Source organism: Pholcus phalangioides, unplaced genomic scaffold (assembly GCF_987345545.1).
Source record: "Pholcus phalangioides strain wild (caught in Gottingen) unplaced genomic scaffold, Ppha-v1.0 ptg000004l_1, whole genome shotgun sequence".
Taxonomy (NCBI): domain Eukaryota; kingdom Metazoa; phylum Arthropoda; class Arachnida; order Araneae; family Pholcidae; genus Pholcus; species Pholcus phalangioides.
In genome coordinates, this window is record NW_028301597.1 from 40,085,942 (window position 1) to 40,106,471 (window position 20,530).

At 37.2% G+C, this 20,530-nt stretch overlaps 1 protein-coding gene across 11 annotated transcripts in view; it reads right to left on the reverse strand.

Annotated features, from left to right (window-relative positions):
* Nucleotides 1–20,530, reverse strand: part of Ank2 (Ankyrin 2) — a 162,650-nt gene that overhangs the window by 133,676 nt on the left and 8,444 nt on the right. For 4 of the 11 annotated variants that reach the window (XM_089231489.1, XM_089231487.1, XM_089231486.1 and 1 more), the window contains exon 1: nucleotides 15,812–16,203. The exons of 2 other annotated variants lie outside the window; for them this stretch is intronic. In XM_089231489.1, the coding sequence (XP_089087615.1) occupies nucleotides 15,812–15,907 (96 nt within the window). In that variant the 5' untranslated portion in view covers nucleotides 15,908–16,203. Of the gene's footprint in view, nucleotides 1–2,570; nucleotides 2,745–6,541; nucleotides 6,690–15,811; nucleotides 16,205–20,530 lie in introns of those variants that run through there. 5 more of the 11 variants (XM_089231494.1, XM_089231496.1, XM_089231497.1 and 2 more) reach the window with 5 other exon arrangements.

The following is a 20,530-nucleotide window of genomic DNA, read 5'->3' on the forward strand; positions in this document are numbered from 1 at the left end:
AATTGAGATACTATGTCAATTATCAAGTTCGTGTAAGTGGGGTGGGGGGGGGGGTTAAATAAGCTATTCTTTCAAAACAATTTCTCCTCTATGAAATCAATTACATATGGTAAATCTTTTTTTTATCACATCTGTATAATACTGTACATCTCTAAAAATTGCAAATATCCGTTTCTTTTCTTCGCACGCAACACATGTTCATAACTTGTATACATAAATAGTGTGCATTGAAAACACCAGGACCGTAACGTGCTTTCCCGGGGCCAGACATTTTCTCGGAAGTCCCATTGGAAAGGTTATTATGCAAAATAAATGTATTTTTTTGTAGGGGGTTCGGTTCAGTGCCCCAGCCTAGTTACGGACCTGAAACAGACACATGCTAACAGAGCCGCAACTGCAAACAAAAATTGACCGTCACCCGGGGCAAATGTAAATTTTGGCGTTACCTTGCTCATTCAAAAACACGAGGAATGAGTCAACCTGTCACCATTCGCGGCCCAGCAACCGGGGCATGAGAACCCCTCGCCTTTCCCTAATTTCGGCCCTGCATGCTATATCTTTTTTAAAAGGTTTTAATATGGTGTCAAATCCTTTATTGTATTTGTTGCATCGACAAAATTGATGAGGTTATACAACTCGGTTACCGTCTACGTAACACTCGTATAAGTAAAACAGTGAGTGTTGCATCATATTATTAATACTCTACGTCCCTGAAAATTGGAAATATTCGTTGCTTTTCTTCGCACGCAACACATGTTCATAACTTATACACATTGTGCGCATTGAAAAACACTAGATTTTAGCTTCCAATAGCGCGAGGAATTGCGAGGTTATGGGCTAAGCCAAACAAACCATCAAAAAATGTTACAATACGCCAGAAAATAAAATTACTATAAATACATGGGAAATAAAAATATATAACCTATGTATAATATAAAAAGTAAATACAGTATTAAATTTCAAAGAAAATTCCATGGCTTTCATGAATTTAAAAGTTCTTAAAATGCATCGCATAGTAAATCGCGGTTGAATGTCATGAAGAGAATGACCACAAAATACATGGTTTACACACATACCACACATCAGCGGTTGATTTGAAAACCACTTGTTTATCAAGTTGAAGAGTAAGACTACGAAAAAGGTCAGAATCGACAGACGTTAAATTATTGCTTTCTGAAATATTGACGAGGCGATTCACAACAATTTGACAAAATGTCTGAAAATATTCTACATAATCATTGAATAGTATCTTTGTTATCCCGTAATCCAGCGTTTCTCAACCTATGGTCCGCGATGATGGCATAGGTGGCCCGCAGGCAGATCTGATAAGATTATTCACCCGTTGTAACTGGCATTAGTAATATCCATATGGGCCCAAATGAAATTATACCTTCATATTTAGGTTCACCATACAACGTCAAAAGGAATACAGGAAATTGCGATCTTAAATACGGGATATCACGAAATTTTGCCAAAAATTGCAATTTATTGCTTTAAATGCAATTTTCTACTTACTATTAAAATTGCTAAAGGATTGCTACAAATCGCAGTAATCTTAATTTTATCAACAAAAATGTACCTCACAAAAAATATTTAAATGATCTGATGACCATATTTTATTCAGAAAAATACGGTAAACTGGGATATTAAAATAAAAAAATCCGTAAAATACGGGACATCGCCAACTGTCATCAAAAACATTGCCAAAAGTAGGCACGGCACAATCACCGATCGTAATTAAAATTGCTGAAAAATTGCGGAAAAAAACGTTAAACCTGACAAATATGAGATGGATATCTATAATTTGTCATAATTATCATATAATTTATGAAAACGCTGTGTGTGTGTGTGTGTGTACAACTTTTGAAAGGATAGAAATTTGAATAAGTATCGTTGAAAAGAACGGGACAAATGTAAAATAAAATCGGAACTACGAAAATAACGGGTATATTCTGCAATACTGGACACAAGTGGTCCGTCAAATTATTTCAGACATTTTACTGGTCCTTGTTTGCAGTAAGGTTGAGAAACACTGCCCTAATCCATTTAATGCAATGAAACCTGTCACCTACATGCGTAAGACCATGGTCTTATAGTCATATGTGATGCATACTTTACTCCATACACATAACATTTAACGTAACATAGCATGCGCAGCATTACGTGAAGGAATTTTTTTTATGAAGTCTGACATCTCTTAATTTCACTCTTTTTTTGTTTCTTTTGTTTTTTCCTCGAGTCGCTACAAAAAGAAATCGGCCGAGATTTTACTTCATGGTGCATCTTCGGCACTCAGTTCACAACTGAGATTGATAAGACTCTTTAAAAAGGACTTCTTACCATCACACAGCCATGTTTCAAGAAAAAAGGACAATGATTTTATAATACAAAAAATCTCATTAATCTGTGAAGTTATTTTTGACCGGAAGAAATCGCAACCTAAACCGATTGGATTCCCCAATGAATGCGAGGTTGTTAACACTGCTTCAATCACCTCAAGTTCATTGTAAACAACAAAACATACAAAAAAAAAAAAAAATCAAACCAAAGTAAACAAATGCTTCACCTACCACCATCACAACGGGACCTGAGCTGCCTCCCATGATGGGGAATGACGCGCTGGAAGAAAAAACTCTTTCCAGAGAGGTCGACTACAAAAAGTGCATTTCTCAGAATGGGATGTTTGAGGAAAGATCAGCAGAGGATGCATGCACGAAACAGATGTCTCTCTCTTTTCCGTCCTAAAATCTATTTACACATGCATCGTCTCTCCTTGTTATAACTTCTACCTCTAAAATCTCTTCGGCGTTTTACAGTGTCACGCACAAGATGGCGACAGAAATTTTTTTTTTTTTATCCCAGTCTAAAGTCTAAACTATTCTCCCCTCAACCAAACAAAGAAAGGGCTAAGAAAAATACAGCAGCAAAGGAAGTTCAAAAATAGTTTTGAATGAACTTCAAAAAAAGACAGGGTAAGTCTCGAAAAAAAAACGGGGGGGGGGGTGCTCAGAGAGAGTGACAGCATGTGGGGAAGTAAGGTGAAATAATAGGCACACGGCTTCTTCCCACCATTGTTTATTTGGCTCACAACGAACGTACTTCTTTTATAATCCCATCTTATTACCACCATCTGATTGTGTAATTTTTTAAATACCTATGGATGGATACCACTTTAACCATTTGAACGGCAATGACGAGATATCTCGCCTCCATAAAAGCCTCTTATTTTAGCATTGACAAGCCCAAGTATTTTGTAAAGTTGATTTCTCAATAAACTTTTCTTCATATCTTTGCACCTGCTGAAAATTGGAAGAAAGCCTACTTCATTAAAATGGATGTGGCATCTTGAAGAGGAATTCAGTGATTTGTAATTGCCGCTTAAAGGGTCAATTCAAGTAACACTGCTGCTATCTATCAATGGAAATGATTTTCGTATAAATTCCGTTACCAGTCAAAAGTACTCAATAATTACATCCAATTTCTCTAAAACCACATCTGCGAACACATCAATAAATTTCAAAACATCTTTATTTCCCAAAACGTTGTCTCCCACAATAACATGGCTAACAGGCTACGAGTACGAAATACTGTGCTTTCCCCAGAATAAAACCCAGTCTTATATCAATTTTTGCTCCAAAATATGCGTTAGGGGTTTTTTTTTACAAAAAAAACATTATCTACATTTATTCAGGGGCTCCATTCATTTATAGGGTAAGCTTGATAAACTTTCCACACTGATTTCTCTCCATTCAATTGCCAATGCAGTATAAAAATGGTCAGCAAATGGTTTCTAAAAATCAGGGTCGTCTCAAAAGCAACATGGGCTCTCATGCAAAATGGGGTTTTAGCAACTTTATCAGGCTAGAAGTCCTGCCTGCCAGCCAATCCACTATAGTAAAAAATCTCATTATCAAGACCCCCCATGCACTTAAGCCTCGGGACCGTGTGGGGCCCATAAGATGACCCTGCCTTCAATAGCTTGTTCATTAGGCCTACAGCATCATGAGTCAAAAAAATAGGCAGTCATTTTGCCGGGAATCGTTACTCTAGAACGTTTTACCTCTCATTAAAGGCACTCGGATATTTACAAATTAGAAAAAAATTGATATATTGCCATTTATTCTCAGGACTAAAGTAAATTATACTATAGCCATACGACGATACCCTTGGTGAGACAAAAGACAGTTAACGAAAGCTTAAGGAGTAGATAGTAGCCAAAAAAATAATAAAATCTAAAAACAATATTAATTTATCATTCAATGCATTAGCCGTGTAGCAACAAAAAAAAAAAAATGCATCCGGTCCGGCTAACGATTTTAACTAGGGCTTATTTTTATATTATTATACTAAGAGCATCCTAAAAATTATGTAGGACTTATTGTTTGGTTATGTCTTATTCTAAAGGGAAACAAGAAAGTAGTCCGTTGCAATCAGATTTATTTTGCAAGGGTCTTCGCGAATAGAAGCCGGACTCATTGTAAGATTAAAATAAGGGAAAAAAATTTGCCCGTATTTTGTTCTGGAAACCAGAAGTCTTATCTTCATCACCAGGACAACCGTACCCTGAAGGATCAAAACAGTGATTGATATAAACCAAAGTTTTCAAAAACCAATCAGTATGGAGTTTTTAACCCTTTAAGCGGTTTTTAAAATTTTCCTGATCCAAATTATAAGTGCCACATTGGAAATAAAAGAGTGTTAAGAACCCAAGAGATATTTTGGGGTGACCGAAATAAAGCAGATCAAGTTTGGCGAAATATATCAGGATTGCCGCTGTAAGGGGTCAAACAACACCTAATTGATCTTTTTTGTCTCTGAATTACATAAAAGCGAAAGAAAGATATAGTCTGCCTTGCGAAAATATGAAGAATCTAGTATTCACATCAAAAACCAACAGGCAAAAGGAAAACGCAAGAAAGGCAGTGAAAAATATGGTAACCAGACACGGGCATTAAAAAGAGTACGATTCCATTCGCGAATATAAAGTTGTCTTTTATCTTGATTTCGAAAGGAATCAATTCAACAGCTCACAACAACCATGATAAAAAAAAGTCTATGACTCCTAGCAGAAGTTTCTTTTTTTTTTATTACATAATCCAGCACAGAGTCATGTTACCATGTTCGAAAGACGAGAAACACCGGATAGAAGAGCCCTTCCTTCTGAAGAGCTGAAGGCTTTGCGTTTACCAAATCAGCAGAAACATTTTTTCCCCTTTGCTTGAATCATTCTTTTTGAATGGCTTTCCCTCTTCTAATTTTTTTTATGCGTACATATTATTACCCTTATATGCTTGAATACAGAGCAAGGAGTTTCGAAAGAGGGCCCTCTCCTGTATAATAAGACCACGTCACCTGCTTAGCTCACAATGCACAGGATAAAAACAGCTACTCCATTTCCGGAAAAATCCATTCAGACATCTATTTTTACGGAGAAAAAGACAGGGAAAAGTAGGAAACACCCAAAGAGAGAAGACATCTTTTTGTATCAAAAAAAAAAAACAATGATACAGTTGATGTAGTAAACACAAACTGAGGACTATCGCATGGAAAATGCCAAATCAGCAAGTCTATGTAAAAACCAATTCACCCGGTATTTATTTCTTCGGATGTCGATTTTTTTCCCCCGAGCAGCACACACAGCCCGCAGTACCTTATTTCACACTATTTTTCAATGCAACTGTGCCCTTTTCACCAATTATACGCCAAAAAACTACTCCCTTTTTCAATATATATATATTAGTATGATAACATGAATGAAATATACGGTGGAAAACTGTTTTGAAAATTCAAATTATTTTTATTGAGTTTGTAAATTTTATAGCAGTTCAACACCTTTAGATATAACAATCAAAACTAAAAATCTCACTGCTTAGGCCCACAATCCGACGGCGTGATACAGCGCACAAAACAAAATGTATTTTTTTTTTTAAATCATGTAAGGGCTATTCATGAATGAGGGTTCGTAGTTGACCAATACCAAAATTTCGGGCTATTTTAAAAATACGGCGTTCTGCAATGATCCACGTACGATTGATGAGCTCTAAATTAACATTCATGCAATATCACACATTAATTTCCGTAGATTTTGTAGTTTTTTTGTAGTCTAGAGCAATCTGATAAAAAAATGTGCCTATGTGCTTGTAAAAAAGGCCAACATTTTCAACACATTTATTGTAAATTCTACGGGGTTTTTTTAAGTTATTAAAGGTAATGTTTTAATTCATAAGTTTAATCTGTTATTTTCTGTTAAATAGTTCGTATTCATTTGAAAATATATTCATAAACTATGTCGCGAATTTCGAAACAACCTGTATAAAATGATTGGCTTGAGCTCGCGTATTCATAAATAGGAATTCTGAGGGGAAATAAAAATAAAAGCTACGGATGACATAACGAAAAACATTTCTCAGGTGACTGGACATAACGTTATACGGCATAAACACAAATCTGGGGGGGGGGGGGAAATCACTATCGGATATAAATCTGATTAAGAAGCAACAAAACAAAACCGAACAAGAAAACATTATGGCATAACACTTACACATGACGAACGAGCGTAAAAAAAAGCCGCGAACACAATTCGCAATATGTCAGCCAGTGATCGGTGAATGAAAGAAATGCCTCGCAGATCCATTCATCCTCAAAAAATCTAAGTGACACGCGCCAGTGAAGATTTTGAGGGTTTTATACGCCCTTCAAAATTACACTAGAGTAAGTTCCTAGCGTAAGGAAAAGAAAAGGGCGGCGTAGCAGTATATTAACAAAAAACGTAGCTGTACAAGCACACAATTGCGATCTTATTTTAAGGAACTGAATTTAAAAAAAAATTAAAATACTTTCAAGGTCCCGCATATATTCAACCAACTCCCAACCGAGAAAACAAAAACAAATGGGAACCTTTTTCCCATCTCATCAGTTTGTTGGCGAAGCTTCCGGAAAGTGGTTCCACCTCCGCGAGTTGATGGCACGTAATGATAAGACAGGAGAGAATCCTCACTTCTAATGAGAATAAAAAATAAAATAAAAGACATCTAGAGAATAGATTCAACAGCCACGAACTGGTGAACTTGTAAAGGGTGCGGGAGGGGGAAATTAATTAGATATGAACTGTGTGTCTTAACAAAACTGATATAATATTGTTACACATGTGTAATACGAAAGGGGGACAAAACCATAACACACGAAGGTTTTAACAACTGGCTGTTGAGAAGATGAATTTTTTTGGAAAGAGAAAATTCAACTGTCTTTGCGGGGAATCGGACCCACGTCTTTTCACTTTCCGGGTGAACGCCCTAGACCAGTGGTTCTTAACCTGGGGCCGTATGACCCTCGGGAGAAAATCAGAAGGTGATCAACGACAGGTGAAGGGAGTCAGAGCTGTGAAGAGAAAAGCTTTAAAAGTGAAACGGTTGAAAAATATTACTAATACTTTCAGAATTCACCACAGATCCGTCCATAGAACCAGGGGCATCTTAACTCTTGAGTCCAAGTTATAGACATGAAGACCCGGGTCTTCATGTCTATAATGGAGGGAGGTGGACTGCACTATATGGGATCTGGTACTATGATTTTCACTTTCATATGAAAATCACAGTACCAGATCCAGTACCAGCTAAGTATGGAGGGCCGCCAGAGCAACGGTTTATGTGCTGGGAGGTTCGATTTATCGTGGATCGTCTCGTATTTTACAGACCCATTTTTACGATATCATCTGACTCCTGGGAGAGATGATAATCCATCATTTGAATCCGTGCCTAACCAGGATTCTAGAGATTGGCCAGATTTATTAAAATTTCATTCATAATGAAAATTGGAAAGTATCTCACTCTTGGATGGGGGAGGGCATGAGCTGAAAAAGGTTAAGAAACACTGCCCTAGACCACTGGACTATAAAGGCAACGAATCTCAATCCTTCCTTGGAGCTCGTGTGCAGTGAAAGGGACCGTATTTCTCTGAGGTCTGAATTTTCTCTTTCCAAAAAATTCATCTTAGCAACAGCCAGTTGTTAAAAGCCTTGGTATGGTGGCGGAGAGTGACGTTATCCTTTCAAAACCATAACATATTGGAAATTGATATCTGATCGAGCAAAATTTTCAACGGATGTCTTTCAAAAAATGATACGGCATAAAATTATGATTGATATAAATATGTTTCCCGATAACTACAGAAGATAAAGATGGCATAGAAAAACCATATACTGTATGCCACACTACAATTTGTCGATGCCAGAAATTCATTCGACCAGAACAAAATTCTTAATGTTGCTTGATCAGGCAGAAAAGTGATCGGAACTTCGTAGAATCGGAAAACATCAGAATGAAAACTCTGCCAGTAACGAGCAATCACGGGTGACCCATGAAAACTGTATCAATCGAAATTATCACTGGTTATATCTGAAATGTGCTGAAAAAGCTTGCTTTTCCGCGAAACGATTGAGAAGATGAAATACCTTCCATGACGCAAGTCCACTTATGTTCCCTAAACATTTTTTTCGCAGACAAGAATATCATCGAATGAGCTCAACCGGAAATGAAGCATTTGTCGGCGACGTCACTTCGAAATTTGCGCGGATAGACCCACCATATACAGGGTACAAAATCAAATGTTGCATAAACATTATTTATGTATATCTCTCCTCATTTTTACTCTGCCAGCTCGAATTTCACATTACTTTGCATTTCTCAATCCATGATGTCTAGACAATTGTGACCGGGCAATTTTTAACACCACCAAGAAATCTAGCTCGCCCAAATTTTCACCCATCCATCGACTCTGATTCTAGCAACGATTTCTTAAAGCTTTCTCCCAATTCCCCGCCCCAAAGCGATAAGAAATTAAGAAATGTTATAAATTTTAAAATCAAAAAGAAAATATCAAAAGAAAATGCCTGAACATGACATTTTTCTTGATTTAAATTTTAAATGATGCTCTTTGAAAGTTAATGAGTAAAAATTTCTCTGCGAGAGATTCCCTTTACTCCCCTTTCCAATCCTTGTGTCCCCTCTTTCCAAGAGTACGTGCTTCGTACGTCCGATTGACGTGCATTTAACGCACGTTGTCTTGAATCTAAATGCTTAACAAAGCCCTAGCTAAAAAAATTATCAATATCCGAGGCACCCCCTTCCCCTTTTAGAACTTTGAACGGGCACTCTTTACATTGATTTTTTAGTAAATTTACAGCGCTAACCATCAAATATTATATATATATATATATAAGGTCGATCCCAGGGACCTCCTAAGAAAGTGGTTTCCAACTGGGGTTTCACAGTGTTAAAAGCTATAAATTTCTTCCCCCACCCCATAGGTGGTTCAATAAAAATATCTATATTGTAGAAATAATTTTTTTTAAATGATTGTCCGGCTTCCGTGAAACGGTCTCAAATACTCCATGAAGAAATAAGTCTCTGAGTAACCATGGACAGAAGTTTGAATTACGTAAATGGGTTTTATTTTCAACTGCCTTTTAGTAATCCGATGATTTCGGAATCCGGCATAACCCTGATCGGATGTGTGCATCATTAATGAGGGTCTTCTGCATAGTGGAGAAAATTGCTCTCAAAGCTTCACGAAACTCTTATTTGCACCTGCTCTACGTACTTAAACATTCGCATGATTAACCTGTTTGATAACTATTGAAGCTCTTACGTGAAACTAAATTTTTATTCGGTGCTATTTGAACATCTCATCGGAGATCTGAAAGATAATTCCTACATTAAACCACGTTAAGGGGGTTGGGTGCTCGATTTTAGCTTCCTATGCTTTCCTATGGGAAAAATCTCCTTCCATTAAGGAACATTTAAAAATTTTCTATTCACTTTAGGGACTGTTTTTGTTTTCTTAAATACTATGGATATTTTTTATACAATTTAACACGAGCATTTAGGATTTTAATTGTTGGTTTTTTTCGAAAAAAATTTAACTTCAAATACAACTTTTTCGAAAATCTCCAAAATTTACCATATTTTGTGCCATAAATTTTTTTAAAATAATTTAAACTAAAACTCCACGTGTGAAAGCATGTAACACCATAGTGTTGACATACAGTTTCAAGACATTTAAATGAGGTGTTCAAAAAACTTTTCCTTATCTAACAAAAACTTTTGAGAAAAGAGCATTTTATTGGAAAAACATTAGCATGTATAATGCCTGCCAGCAGTTTATATTAAAATATCTTTTAAATATTTCTAGTACAGGCAGAACAAAATCTCGAACACCGACACAGAAAATTTCATAGTATTTGAAAACTAAAAAATTCGAAGAGAGGTTTTTTGGAGAATTTGCGTGCACCAACCATAGCCCACTAAACAATTGTGTCGTCGGCCGTGCACCAACCCCCCTTGAGGATATCAAATACAAAATCGCATTTTTTTCCCCTGGTGCGAAAATGTTTTTAACAGTCACACCAGCGAGTGTTATCAAATATGAACCAACTAATATTCGAGTTATGTAAATAGTTAAACGTTCACCCTATCGTCACTGGATTAGTCACTCAATGAGATAACACAATACTGTATTTACATTATATCAAAGAAAGAGAAAGGAGAAAAAAAGTGCACGTCATTCTGCTTACAAGGCTTCTTTTTTTTCGTCTTGCCTACTGTATCACGTGAACGGAAAGGATGAGAAAGACGAAATATAAATAACGAAATGAAAGAAAAAAGAAGCGTGTCAAACTGAATCAATTCAGCATTCGCTCACAATTGAGGAAGCGAAAGTGAAAGAGACAGCAGCAATCATGACGTCAAGGCCGGAAAAAGCAATGCTATGGACGAAGGGACCTTCTTTTTATGTGCCCTTATTATTATGACACTAATAAATGAATGCGTCACCGTTGACACGTTTGTCCCGTGTTTTAAGGCGGCTGGTAAATAAACATTGAGATGGATAAAATATGACCAAAAAAAAATCTTCGTATAACCAGAACAGACGCATTTGTTTTTCATCCCAAAATACAGCTACGAATACGAAAAAAAAAAACAACCTCCCACATTAAAAATATTCACACACACACAAAGCTCAATTATTTCATTTTTTAAATAAGAGCATCCAAGGAGAAACGTGTACCTTTTACAATAGCGCCTCCGTATGCAGATCTACTGAAATTGGGGTTTTTTTTGACAAACATATATTTTCAAATACATGGCCGAAAGAAGGGTGATCTCAGGTACAGTTGAGCTAATGTTCAAGTGTTATCAAAAACTCCATTGTTCTTAATATCATACGAAGTATTTGAAGGAAACTTCCATCATGAATCCGTCACATCAATGGAATTGTTTTAATCACAAAAAAAAAAAAAAAAAAAAAAAAAAAAATCAAGAAAAGCCATACTGTCAATTTATATAATGGACCCCAATGCATACAAATACTATTACCTAACTTCGAACTATTCATGCACTTAGAAAATTCGTCAGAGGAATATTTATGAACGAATTGGTGAATGCCGAGACGTGTTGTTTGACTATATGTATGGCCCTGACGTATTTATATCAGATATATGCGTGTTTCGTGTTCTAGTGGTGCTGCAGACAGGTGGTGTCTTTACTATGAATTTAATAAAAGTGGCCAAAACAGTAAGCATGTGAATGACCTAGAGAGCAGGGGCCAGGTCGGTGAGTAACCTAGAGTTTCCAATCACGTGTGACCAAAACCAATGTGCAAACATGTGAATGACGAAAAGAGTGACCTAGGGAGAAGTAGCAGGCCGATGAGGAACCAAAAAAGTGACCTAGAGAGTGTGTAAGCATGAAAGTGACCAAAAGAGTGAGCAAGCACGTGAGTGATAAATAGAGTGACCTGGAGAGCAAGGGTACATGACAGTGAACGACCAAAAGAGCGATCTAAATAATTTGCGAGCATGTGAGTGACGAAACGTGGCAAAGGACCGGGTTAGTTGTCGGCCAAAAAAAGTGACCAAGAAAGTAAGCATATAAGACCAAAAGATCGACTTAAAGACAGGCTTATTTATAGGGACGGGGGCTAAGCAGGCTATAGCCCGAGGCGGAAAATTTGAGGAATGAGTGGTCGAGAAAATTAGACTGGAATGAGAGAAGAGCATCCAATTTTGCATGGTCCACAGGCGGCAAAACCATAAATCCACTTCTGGCTCTACGTAGATATTTAATCATACCCCAAATGAATTCAGAACCCCCTCCCACACCTCCGTTTCGGATGAAACAAGTTCTCTTTAGAGCAGCGGTTCTCAACCTTTTTTGACCCACGGAGCCCTTTCCGGTATGTAATTTCTATGGCGGAGCCCCGGAAACCTATTTTTTATTTATTCATCGAAGTTTGACTTATTTTTATTATTCAAAAATACTAATAATTATTTTTTTCAAATTTACTGAGGTTTTTTTTTATTTTCCTCGAGCGGCCGCACAACCCCTGGGAGTTCACACGGAGCACTGGTTGAGAACCGCTGGTTTAGAGTAAAGCGAAATAACCCCTCAAAAATTATAGTACCAAACTGCATCCGATGGGATAAATCAAAAATACGTGTATTAAATGAACGTAGTCTTCTCGGCGGATGAATCTGGCATTACATTCACGTTATGTCGTCGATCCCATTTCGATTTCGACAGCAGAAATAACTCAAATGACCAAAATAAAAGGACCTTCCAGCTGATAGATAATTTCACCCAGCACAGAGAGAAGGGGAAAAAAAAGTTGAAACCCCAATCATCACCGAATTAGGGGATGCAATGGTTTCTTCCAGACAGCATAGATGAGAATTGAGACGAGATTTGGGTCAAGCCGTCGCCGTTCCGCCGGTCATCCTCGCAGGTCATTACAATTAATCTAAAACTCTCGTTCTCTACAGATGTGTGCGCGAGCATCCATTGTACGCTTTCGGCGTAATTGAAAGAAGCTTTGGTAACTCAATACTTGCGAAACGAGTGCCGATTCAAGACAGTATATATGCTTCTAATCAAACTTTTACTACAAACTATGGGAGGAAATATTCGTTCCCGCAATGCAAGTCATAATAAATCATGAATAAATGAATTTATTCAGCTCCTTCCGCAGAGGTGGATTCCGTGACAAAAAACGGAAAGAAATCTATTGTTTTCAAAAAGCACCTACATAGTTTCAGCAGCTTAAAATCACTCAATTATTTCCGCTTATTCAGCTTAATTACTATGTTAAGTTTTTATTTTGACACTTGAACTACCATATTACACCCAGTAAATTACGTTACATATTATCATCTGAGTTAAGGCAAAAAGCCTGCTGAACCTATAATTAACGAAGCTATTAGAGGACGCTTTCCAAGCAATTAGCAACGTCTCGAAGACGAGTTCGGAGCTCTTGGCAAATTTTTTCTTTCTTAAGATCTCATAAGGGAAATCAATAAATTCGAAGGCTTACACTTTAAATTATTTTTCAAGGCTTATTCGAAGTTTTCTTAGATTAGTATGGTACACTTGTACATATATACTGTATTATAGGGTACAGAACAGAATATATTTGAAGGTTTTATTTTCCTGCCAGAATTTGAGAAATGTGATTATGTCACGATATCGCAAAAGAAATCCAATGCCATTTCACTCCATGAATATCGTTTCCTTATAATTACGCTTAAAAAAGAAAATTGGCTGTTGCCACGAGAAAATTTTTTTTTCGAGATTTCATCTGATTGGGAAAAGAATTCATATTCCAATGTGTTAATAAATTTGCGTTGTTGCTATTGAGAAGGCACGTTTTAACAAGCAAAGATAATAAAAATTGGCTACTCGGGCTCGAAGACCGTATAGTCTGCCTGAGTTTGACTTCAACGCCTCTCCAACACTAGTGGTTGTCATCTCTCGTCAGGAGAAATGGTATAACTGGAACAAAGTGACATCAATATTTCTCTTCAAAGTTAAGATTTCGTTAAACACCTGAAGTTCTCAATATCAAAATACAGTACAACCCCTATTTTGCGGACACCGGCGGGACGAAAAAAAAAATTCATCCGTAAAAGAGGGGCGACCATTAATCAGGAGTTTGAAATGCATACTTTTGTTAAACAAGGGAAAATATTATTTGGCCGTTTTAAAAGGGGGGGCGGGTGTGACCGTTGAAGTTTTATTGTGATACAATACACAAATTGTAGTTTTAAAACAAATTTTAAAATTAAAATTAAGCTTGAATGAAAAGTCCTTTGAAGGTATTTTTCTTCTAAGCAAAGAATTAGTATGGTCTACCCCAGTGTTTCCCAAAGTGGGCGATAGAACCAACTGATTTAACATAGGATCCTATGGGCTTATTTGAGTTGGGGGGGCGATGAGTGAAAAAAAATTTTGAAGGGGGCGATGGAACAAAAGGTTTGGGAGACTATAGTCTACCAACCAATTCAAATACAAAATCTGAAGCAGGCCCATCATTTGGGGGGGGGGGGGGGTCCTGGCTTTAGAAAATACACTAGAAATGGTATATAATATGTATTCAAATATATATATAATGAGTATATGTTCTTTAGCCCCCCCCCCCCCCCAAGGAAAAAGTTGAAATGATAGTCCTGATCCGAAACCACAACAGGCAAATTGCCCAACAAGCTGGCTGGAAAGAAAAATTAATGAAAAAAATGTAAGAAATAAGAAAATATGAAGAAATAATATTGGGCAAAAATCCATAAAAATATGATTGTCTTAGCCTAAATACACCAACTCAAATGTCAAAGTGTTTATCAGCATTGAAAACTGTTTTAAAACAATTGATAAAAACGCTGCTGGTAAACTTTTCGAAAAATGAAAAATACTCTAGTTTGCATTGCAAGTGAGAACCAAATCTAATGTTCGATAAAATATGTATGTTGTATTCATTGTTATCATGGAGAAAGCTTTTTCCCTTACTATCGATAAAATTAATTATCTAAGATTGGTAGCAACCGGATATCACATTTTCAATTTAAATTATTTCACACAATTACCAATTCCGCAATTCACGATTTTTCGTGTCAAGTTTCGACGTAATTAGCTTGCAAAAAATGCGTAAATTATTTCGACGCAATCGATACTTTTGGGAAAGGTCACGCCTAATCAACTTCAAAACTACGTTTAAGAAATTTTGCAAGTAGACATGTTTACGAAGCGGAAAGTTCCCTCAAATTAAAATATTTTTTACTTCATACAATGTAGGATACTAGATAACAGCTACTTCGCTCGATACAACACGATACTCGAGCAGAACGATATTACAACATCCACGGCTCTTGGTATTGGAAAATAAAATGCTATAAATAGAATGATAAAAATAAAAGCGACCGCAACGCGCCTGGCGAGCAATCTGGAAATGAATAATGTGCAAGACAATTTTCCCATCATAACCTTATTACAGGAGACGGAACGAAATGAGACCAGTTGGAATTCATTACCTGTTCGAAATGGTGTACAGAAATGATCGATGCGATTTGGAATCCAATTCCGTGTTGTTCGAAAGAGCAAATTTTGGAGACAAAATTTCGTGAAGAAAATTCACAGGAATGATTCCATGATTTTTCATACAGACTGATAACCATCATCGCAATTCAGAAACTGATTTCTCTGTGCAAGAACACTTTCCATACAGAAAACGTGATTTTCGTAGTATCATTGGACAATGCCGTCATAAGACGAGCATTACTGAGAACGCAATTCGGAAAAAGGTAAATCGAGGAGGAAAAATGGCATGCGCATATCATGTTGATTACTACAGGCAAAAAAAAAAATGTTACATGCATTTATAGAGGGATGAACAAAAATCAAACTCAAAGCAAATAAATAATCCTTCCAAAAGAATCTAAAATCACAACGAATTAAACATGATGCAGGAGATTTAGTCAAAAGTTATTTACCAAATGATGTCTCTCTTTGATGTCAATGTGGTGAGGTCTTATCGGCCTGGCCGTGATGGCCACGTCTACGGGTATGTGACTAATAAATTGAGTCATACTCGTGCAAAATAAAATATATTTATCTAATATATATTCTAAACAGGAAAAACAAAAATTACAAGGGCACTAAAACTCTGAGAGACTTGCGAAAAAAATTTATATATATTTCCGCGTTTATGTTTGGGGCAGTGTTGGTGATGGTCTTGTCTACTGAGATGAGACCATGAGGATATGCTTGGAGTTGCTCTCACTACAGACGCCTCCAGATGGAGAAGTGAAGGATGCAAAAATGGTCATAAAAACGGGGCCAAGCGGAGCACGCAAACATATACTACACAGGGGTCGGGGAAGAGCGAATGAGGAAGTCTGGGGGCTCTCTTTCTGTGTGTGTGTGTGATGGCCAGAAAAGCTTTGGTAATGCGAAAAAGATGCGCGGGCAACCCCCCGATGCGTTGCCTTGGCAACCGGAGCCGTCGATTTGGGGGATATGGGCCCATCACTGGGACCCGCACCTTTAGCACGCCTTAACAAAAACACAGCTGCCTTTTTCCATCCACCCTTGCAAGATACATTCCCCCCTGGTTCCCTTCGCCGCTGCCTCCAAGGACGACGTCGGGCCCCGTGGCCTATCTTGACTTGTAAAGAGGAGGAGGAGGAGCGGGAAGAAAAGCGGAAAAATTAAAAGGGATCACCAGAGGCAGTTTCCGCCGCCAAGAGTGGCGAAAAGTTCAGCATGGAAGCTTTTTGGGAATTGATGAGGCACTGTCACAACCCTGTTTGGACGTAAAATTATTTTGATGAGAAGTGTACGGGTATTCTCTGGAGGAGAAGGGAGTAACAGAAATTCCGGGGATCTTCGTTGACAGAAGAGAGTCGGGGAGATAATGATGACATTTTTCATCACTGCAGGAGAATTTGCCAACTCTATAATTCTGAATTTACTCGAGGAGTCACCCCCAAGCGAAAAAAAAATCTATATCAATTATCGTTTCACGACACAACTTGAAAATACGATAAAACCTTTCCAAAAGATGGCCACCTTCTGTTCGTTCGAAAATATAACACATAATAATCATATTAATATATTATGTAAATAATTATTTACTTCGAAAACCGGCGTATCAGGAAAAAGTGGGCGTTTATAAAGTTAAAATTAACGGTCGCCATGTGGCAACCAGACATTTGAGAGTGGAAATAGATTTTTTTGTGCTTTAAATTATATATAGTCGGTACCAGTTTTCTTTCTTCATTTGTAGTATCCTCAACCCTTCACGCATAGGCAACAAATTTGGATGAACTATATTTGAAGTGCCAGAGATAAATCTGAAAAAAACTGGTTTCTTTGTAAGCATGTTAGAAATAAAAGGGGGAGAAAAAGACAGTATAGTAGATTTCTTTCGCCCTCACACACACAATGTGTTCTATATTTATTTCTTTTATATAAATAGTCGAAATATGCATTATGTGTGGAAGGAAAAAAATCCCTAAAAAAAGATAAACTTCCATTTATAGGGTTACATTGAAGTTTTACAATAATGAAAAAAAATAGGTAAAGAAAACAGGGAGAGCTACAATGAATTTTTCTTCCATTTGCATTGGAACGAGATATCTCGTCCCTGACCGCTAAGGGGTTAAAATAAGTTCCTATAGTACAGTACGTTTTTTTGTGGGGGGGGGGGAGAGAAGAGAAAGAATGAAATGTGTTGCTGAAAACGGGTTTTAACCAGCAGGTGAATAGAGATTCTTCAGAGCACCCCACCCTAGAAAGCTACCATAATCTCAAAAGGGGACAAAGTTGAAATTGGTTTTTTCCGTCACGTTCGTGAATGGGCACATGATTTAGCAAGTCTATAGCCGCCACTGGCCAGTAGGGAATTTTTTTAATTTTCACCTCTATAATAAAGGTGCATTAAAAAAAAGAAAAAAAAAATCACGATTTTCTCATCACTTGATGCCGTTTGTCACGCTACATACCCTTACAGCATCAAAAAAGTAACTAGTGAAATCAAATAGTATTCCTTGCCATTCAACGAATTCAGAAGAATCAAACGCTTGGTCTCAATCTCATGGAACTCCCGTTTCACAAGTTGTTATAGACCTTCTTTATAATTGTGTATATCAACTATCAATATTCAGTCTTTATTTTAATTGTTTCTTAAAATTTCACTCACTATTTAAAAATATATCACCCACAATTGGTTTGCTATCAAACTATTTCATACTTAACCTTTTTTCGCCCATGGGCTCCTAAGGACGAAGTTTTCTTTTCGTCACCTCCTTTATCTTATCAACCCCCCCCCCCCAGTCTTATCCAGGAACTTCCTACCCTAGGAGAGACGTTATTTCTACTTACTGAACTAATTTTTTTCGAACAAATTTATAGTGAACGACCTTATAAATAAGGTGTATTTCTTGACCCTTTGCCTGGGACTTCAGCGAGCTTCCCTCCTCATGGTTCAATTCAAGGTCGTCTCAAAATCAAGGATCCCATCTGACAAAGGGATGTAATAGAGCTCCTTACTAGCTGGAAGTAACAGCTTATACTCTAAAAAATGTAAGCATCAGATCTAATCATGTAGGCCCCGGGCCCTGTTCGGATGAATCCCTGCCCTGCATTATGATAGCGCTGGTTCTACGGGCAGTTCTGCTGGATTCTTTTATGTAGTCACACTTTTTAAGGGCATATTTTTTAAATCTTTATTTCTTCACATGACTCTGTGGTCCCTTTAATCACTTGATTTCGACCTTTTTTAATACTACTCGTTAGAATATAGTAGTATAGTATTTCAGTATGGCATCAGGTACATCAATTTATAAGGTTATAAGCTTATGGGTTTCTACCTAATACCCCCTTAACACCTTCATATAATAATATCACTTAAACACCTACATTTTACAGATGCAAAACAATGGGGGTGGGGGGACTTACTCCACCTCATCTAAATTACACGAGTGATAACAATATGGCATGGGTTTCACTCTTATGTGTGAAGAAATCCAGTCTTAGAAAAAACACAACCATCTTCTCTCACTGAAAGTTTAACTTAAGTGAGGAAGCTGACTGGGTTAGAAATAACTCCTGGGTTAAAATGAACGCTGAAAAAATGACACTGAATCAATGAGAAAATTTCAGACCATAAAAAAGTGTCCCTGAGGAAGGCGGTCCTACATAGACAAAAGATAAGCGTTATATTATATCAATGTTTATAGAGATGGCCCTCCATAGAGATTTCACTGCACAGTGCACATCACACCACGCATTGATGCTCTCCACTTGAAGGATATGAAAACTTCCATCAAGATTTTTGTGTTCATACTCATTTCAACTTATTGCGGAGAGGAAGGACTCATCCATCTCACGAACAAAATCGATCAAAATTTACTCCCCCACCCCCAGCTTTTGCAGCGCGTTCTGTCATTCCGATAATAAAATTACTATGCACTGGTTGGTCTGAGCCTCGGAATCCAAGAATATTTCCCTCTCTCAGGGTTTTTAGCAGCCCCAACATCGATTTTCGTTATACTGTGTGTGAAAAAAAATCGAATAAAGATGATTTTTGGGCCCCTTAATAAGTTAAAGCACCGCCAGCCTCCTCTTAATGGCGAGGGCGTTCTTACATATTAAATGAAGTAATATAAGGCTGTGTACCTCAACCTTTCTGAATTCTGGGACTAGTATAATGTTTGAAACAATACGACAGACCACAAACTTTTACGGGACTGTCAGAACAGCCTGACTTTTGACTGTTCCGACTATTTAATACAGTTCGCGTTTTTTCAACGAAGCTTATTTGAATGTGTAATGCTTACTAAACTCGTGAATGATAATTTTAATAGCTTATAAATCACTATGATAATTGTGGCTGCATTTAAAAATTCACAAACGACAATTTCCAGTAATCCTTCATTCCTATAAGCATTTACAATTTTTCAGCAAAAATTGTTGATTTTTCCGAATTATGGCGAACGCTTTTGGTGACATGAAATCAATAGGCTTTCACTGGATATTATGCCGATGTAAACAGGAAAATGTGTTGCTTCTCTCCTCCGGGAAGAGAGAAACTTTCTTCCTGTTCCCCTCGGCATAATATCCAGAAAGCCTATTGATTTCATGTATCTTAGAAGAGCAAAAAATCATCCATTTTTGGTGACAATTGACAATATTCCGTATTTTGCCATATTTAAGACCCACCCCCCTTCCCGTATATTACTTATGGTCAAGTGTAGTCATGACCATTGGCGTACGCAAAGGATGGGTTCCCCCCCCCCCCAAGCCGAGATTAGTGTTATTTTGCAGGAAAGAACATAACCGCCTCCCCCCCCCCTCAGAAGAACAATTTTTTTCAAACCCCCTCTTTCCGTGAGAAAATTCTGAGTACGTCTATGGTCATGACAAATGTTTGTTTTCAATAAATACACAACTTTGTTTACTGTGATTTTCATCAGCCATCTATTTCAGCCATTTTAGCTAATTTGCCAAAAATTGCATTTTTTGGCTACATTAGTGATCTCAAATTTAGAATCGTAATATCTCGCATTTCCCTTGATGAGATATGGTGATGCCAGGTACGAAGCTGTAATTTTTATTTGAACCCATAAGGAAGGATATATTATTAGTATCAATCACACTAATTGAACAATTTTACAATTGATGTTTGGAAGTAAATTATCAAGTCTGCC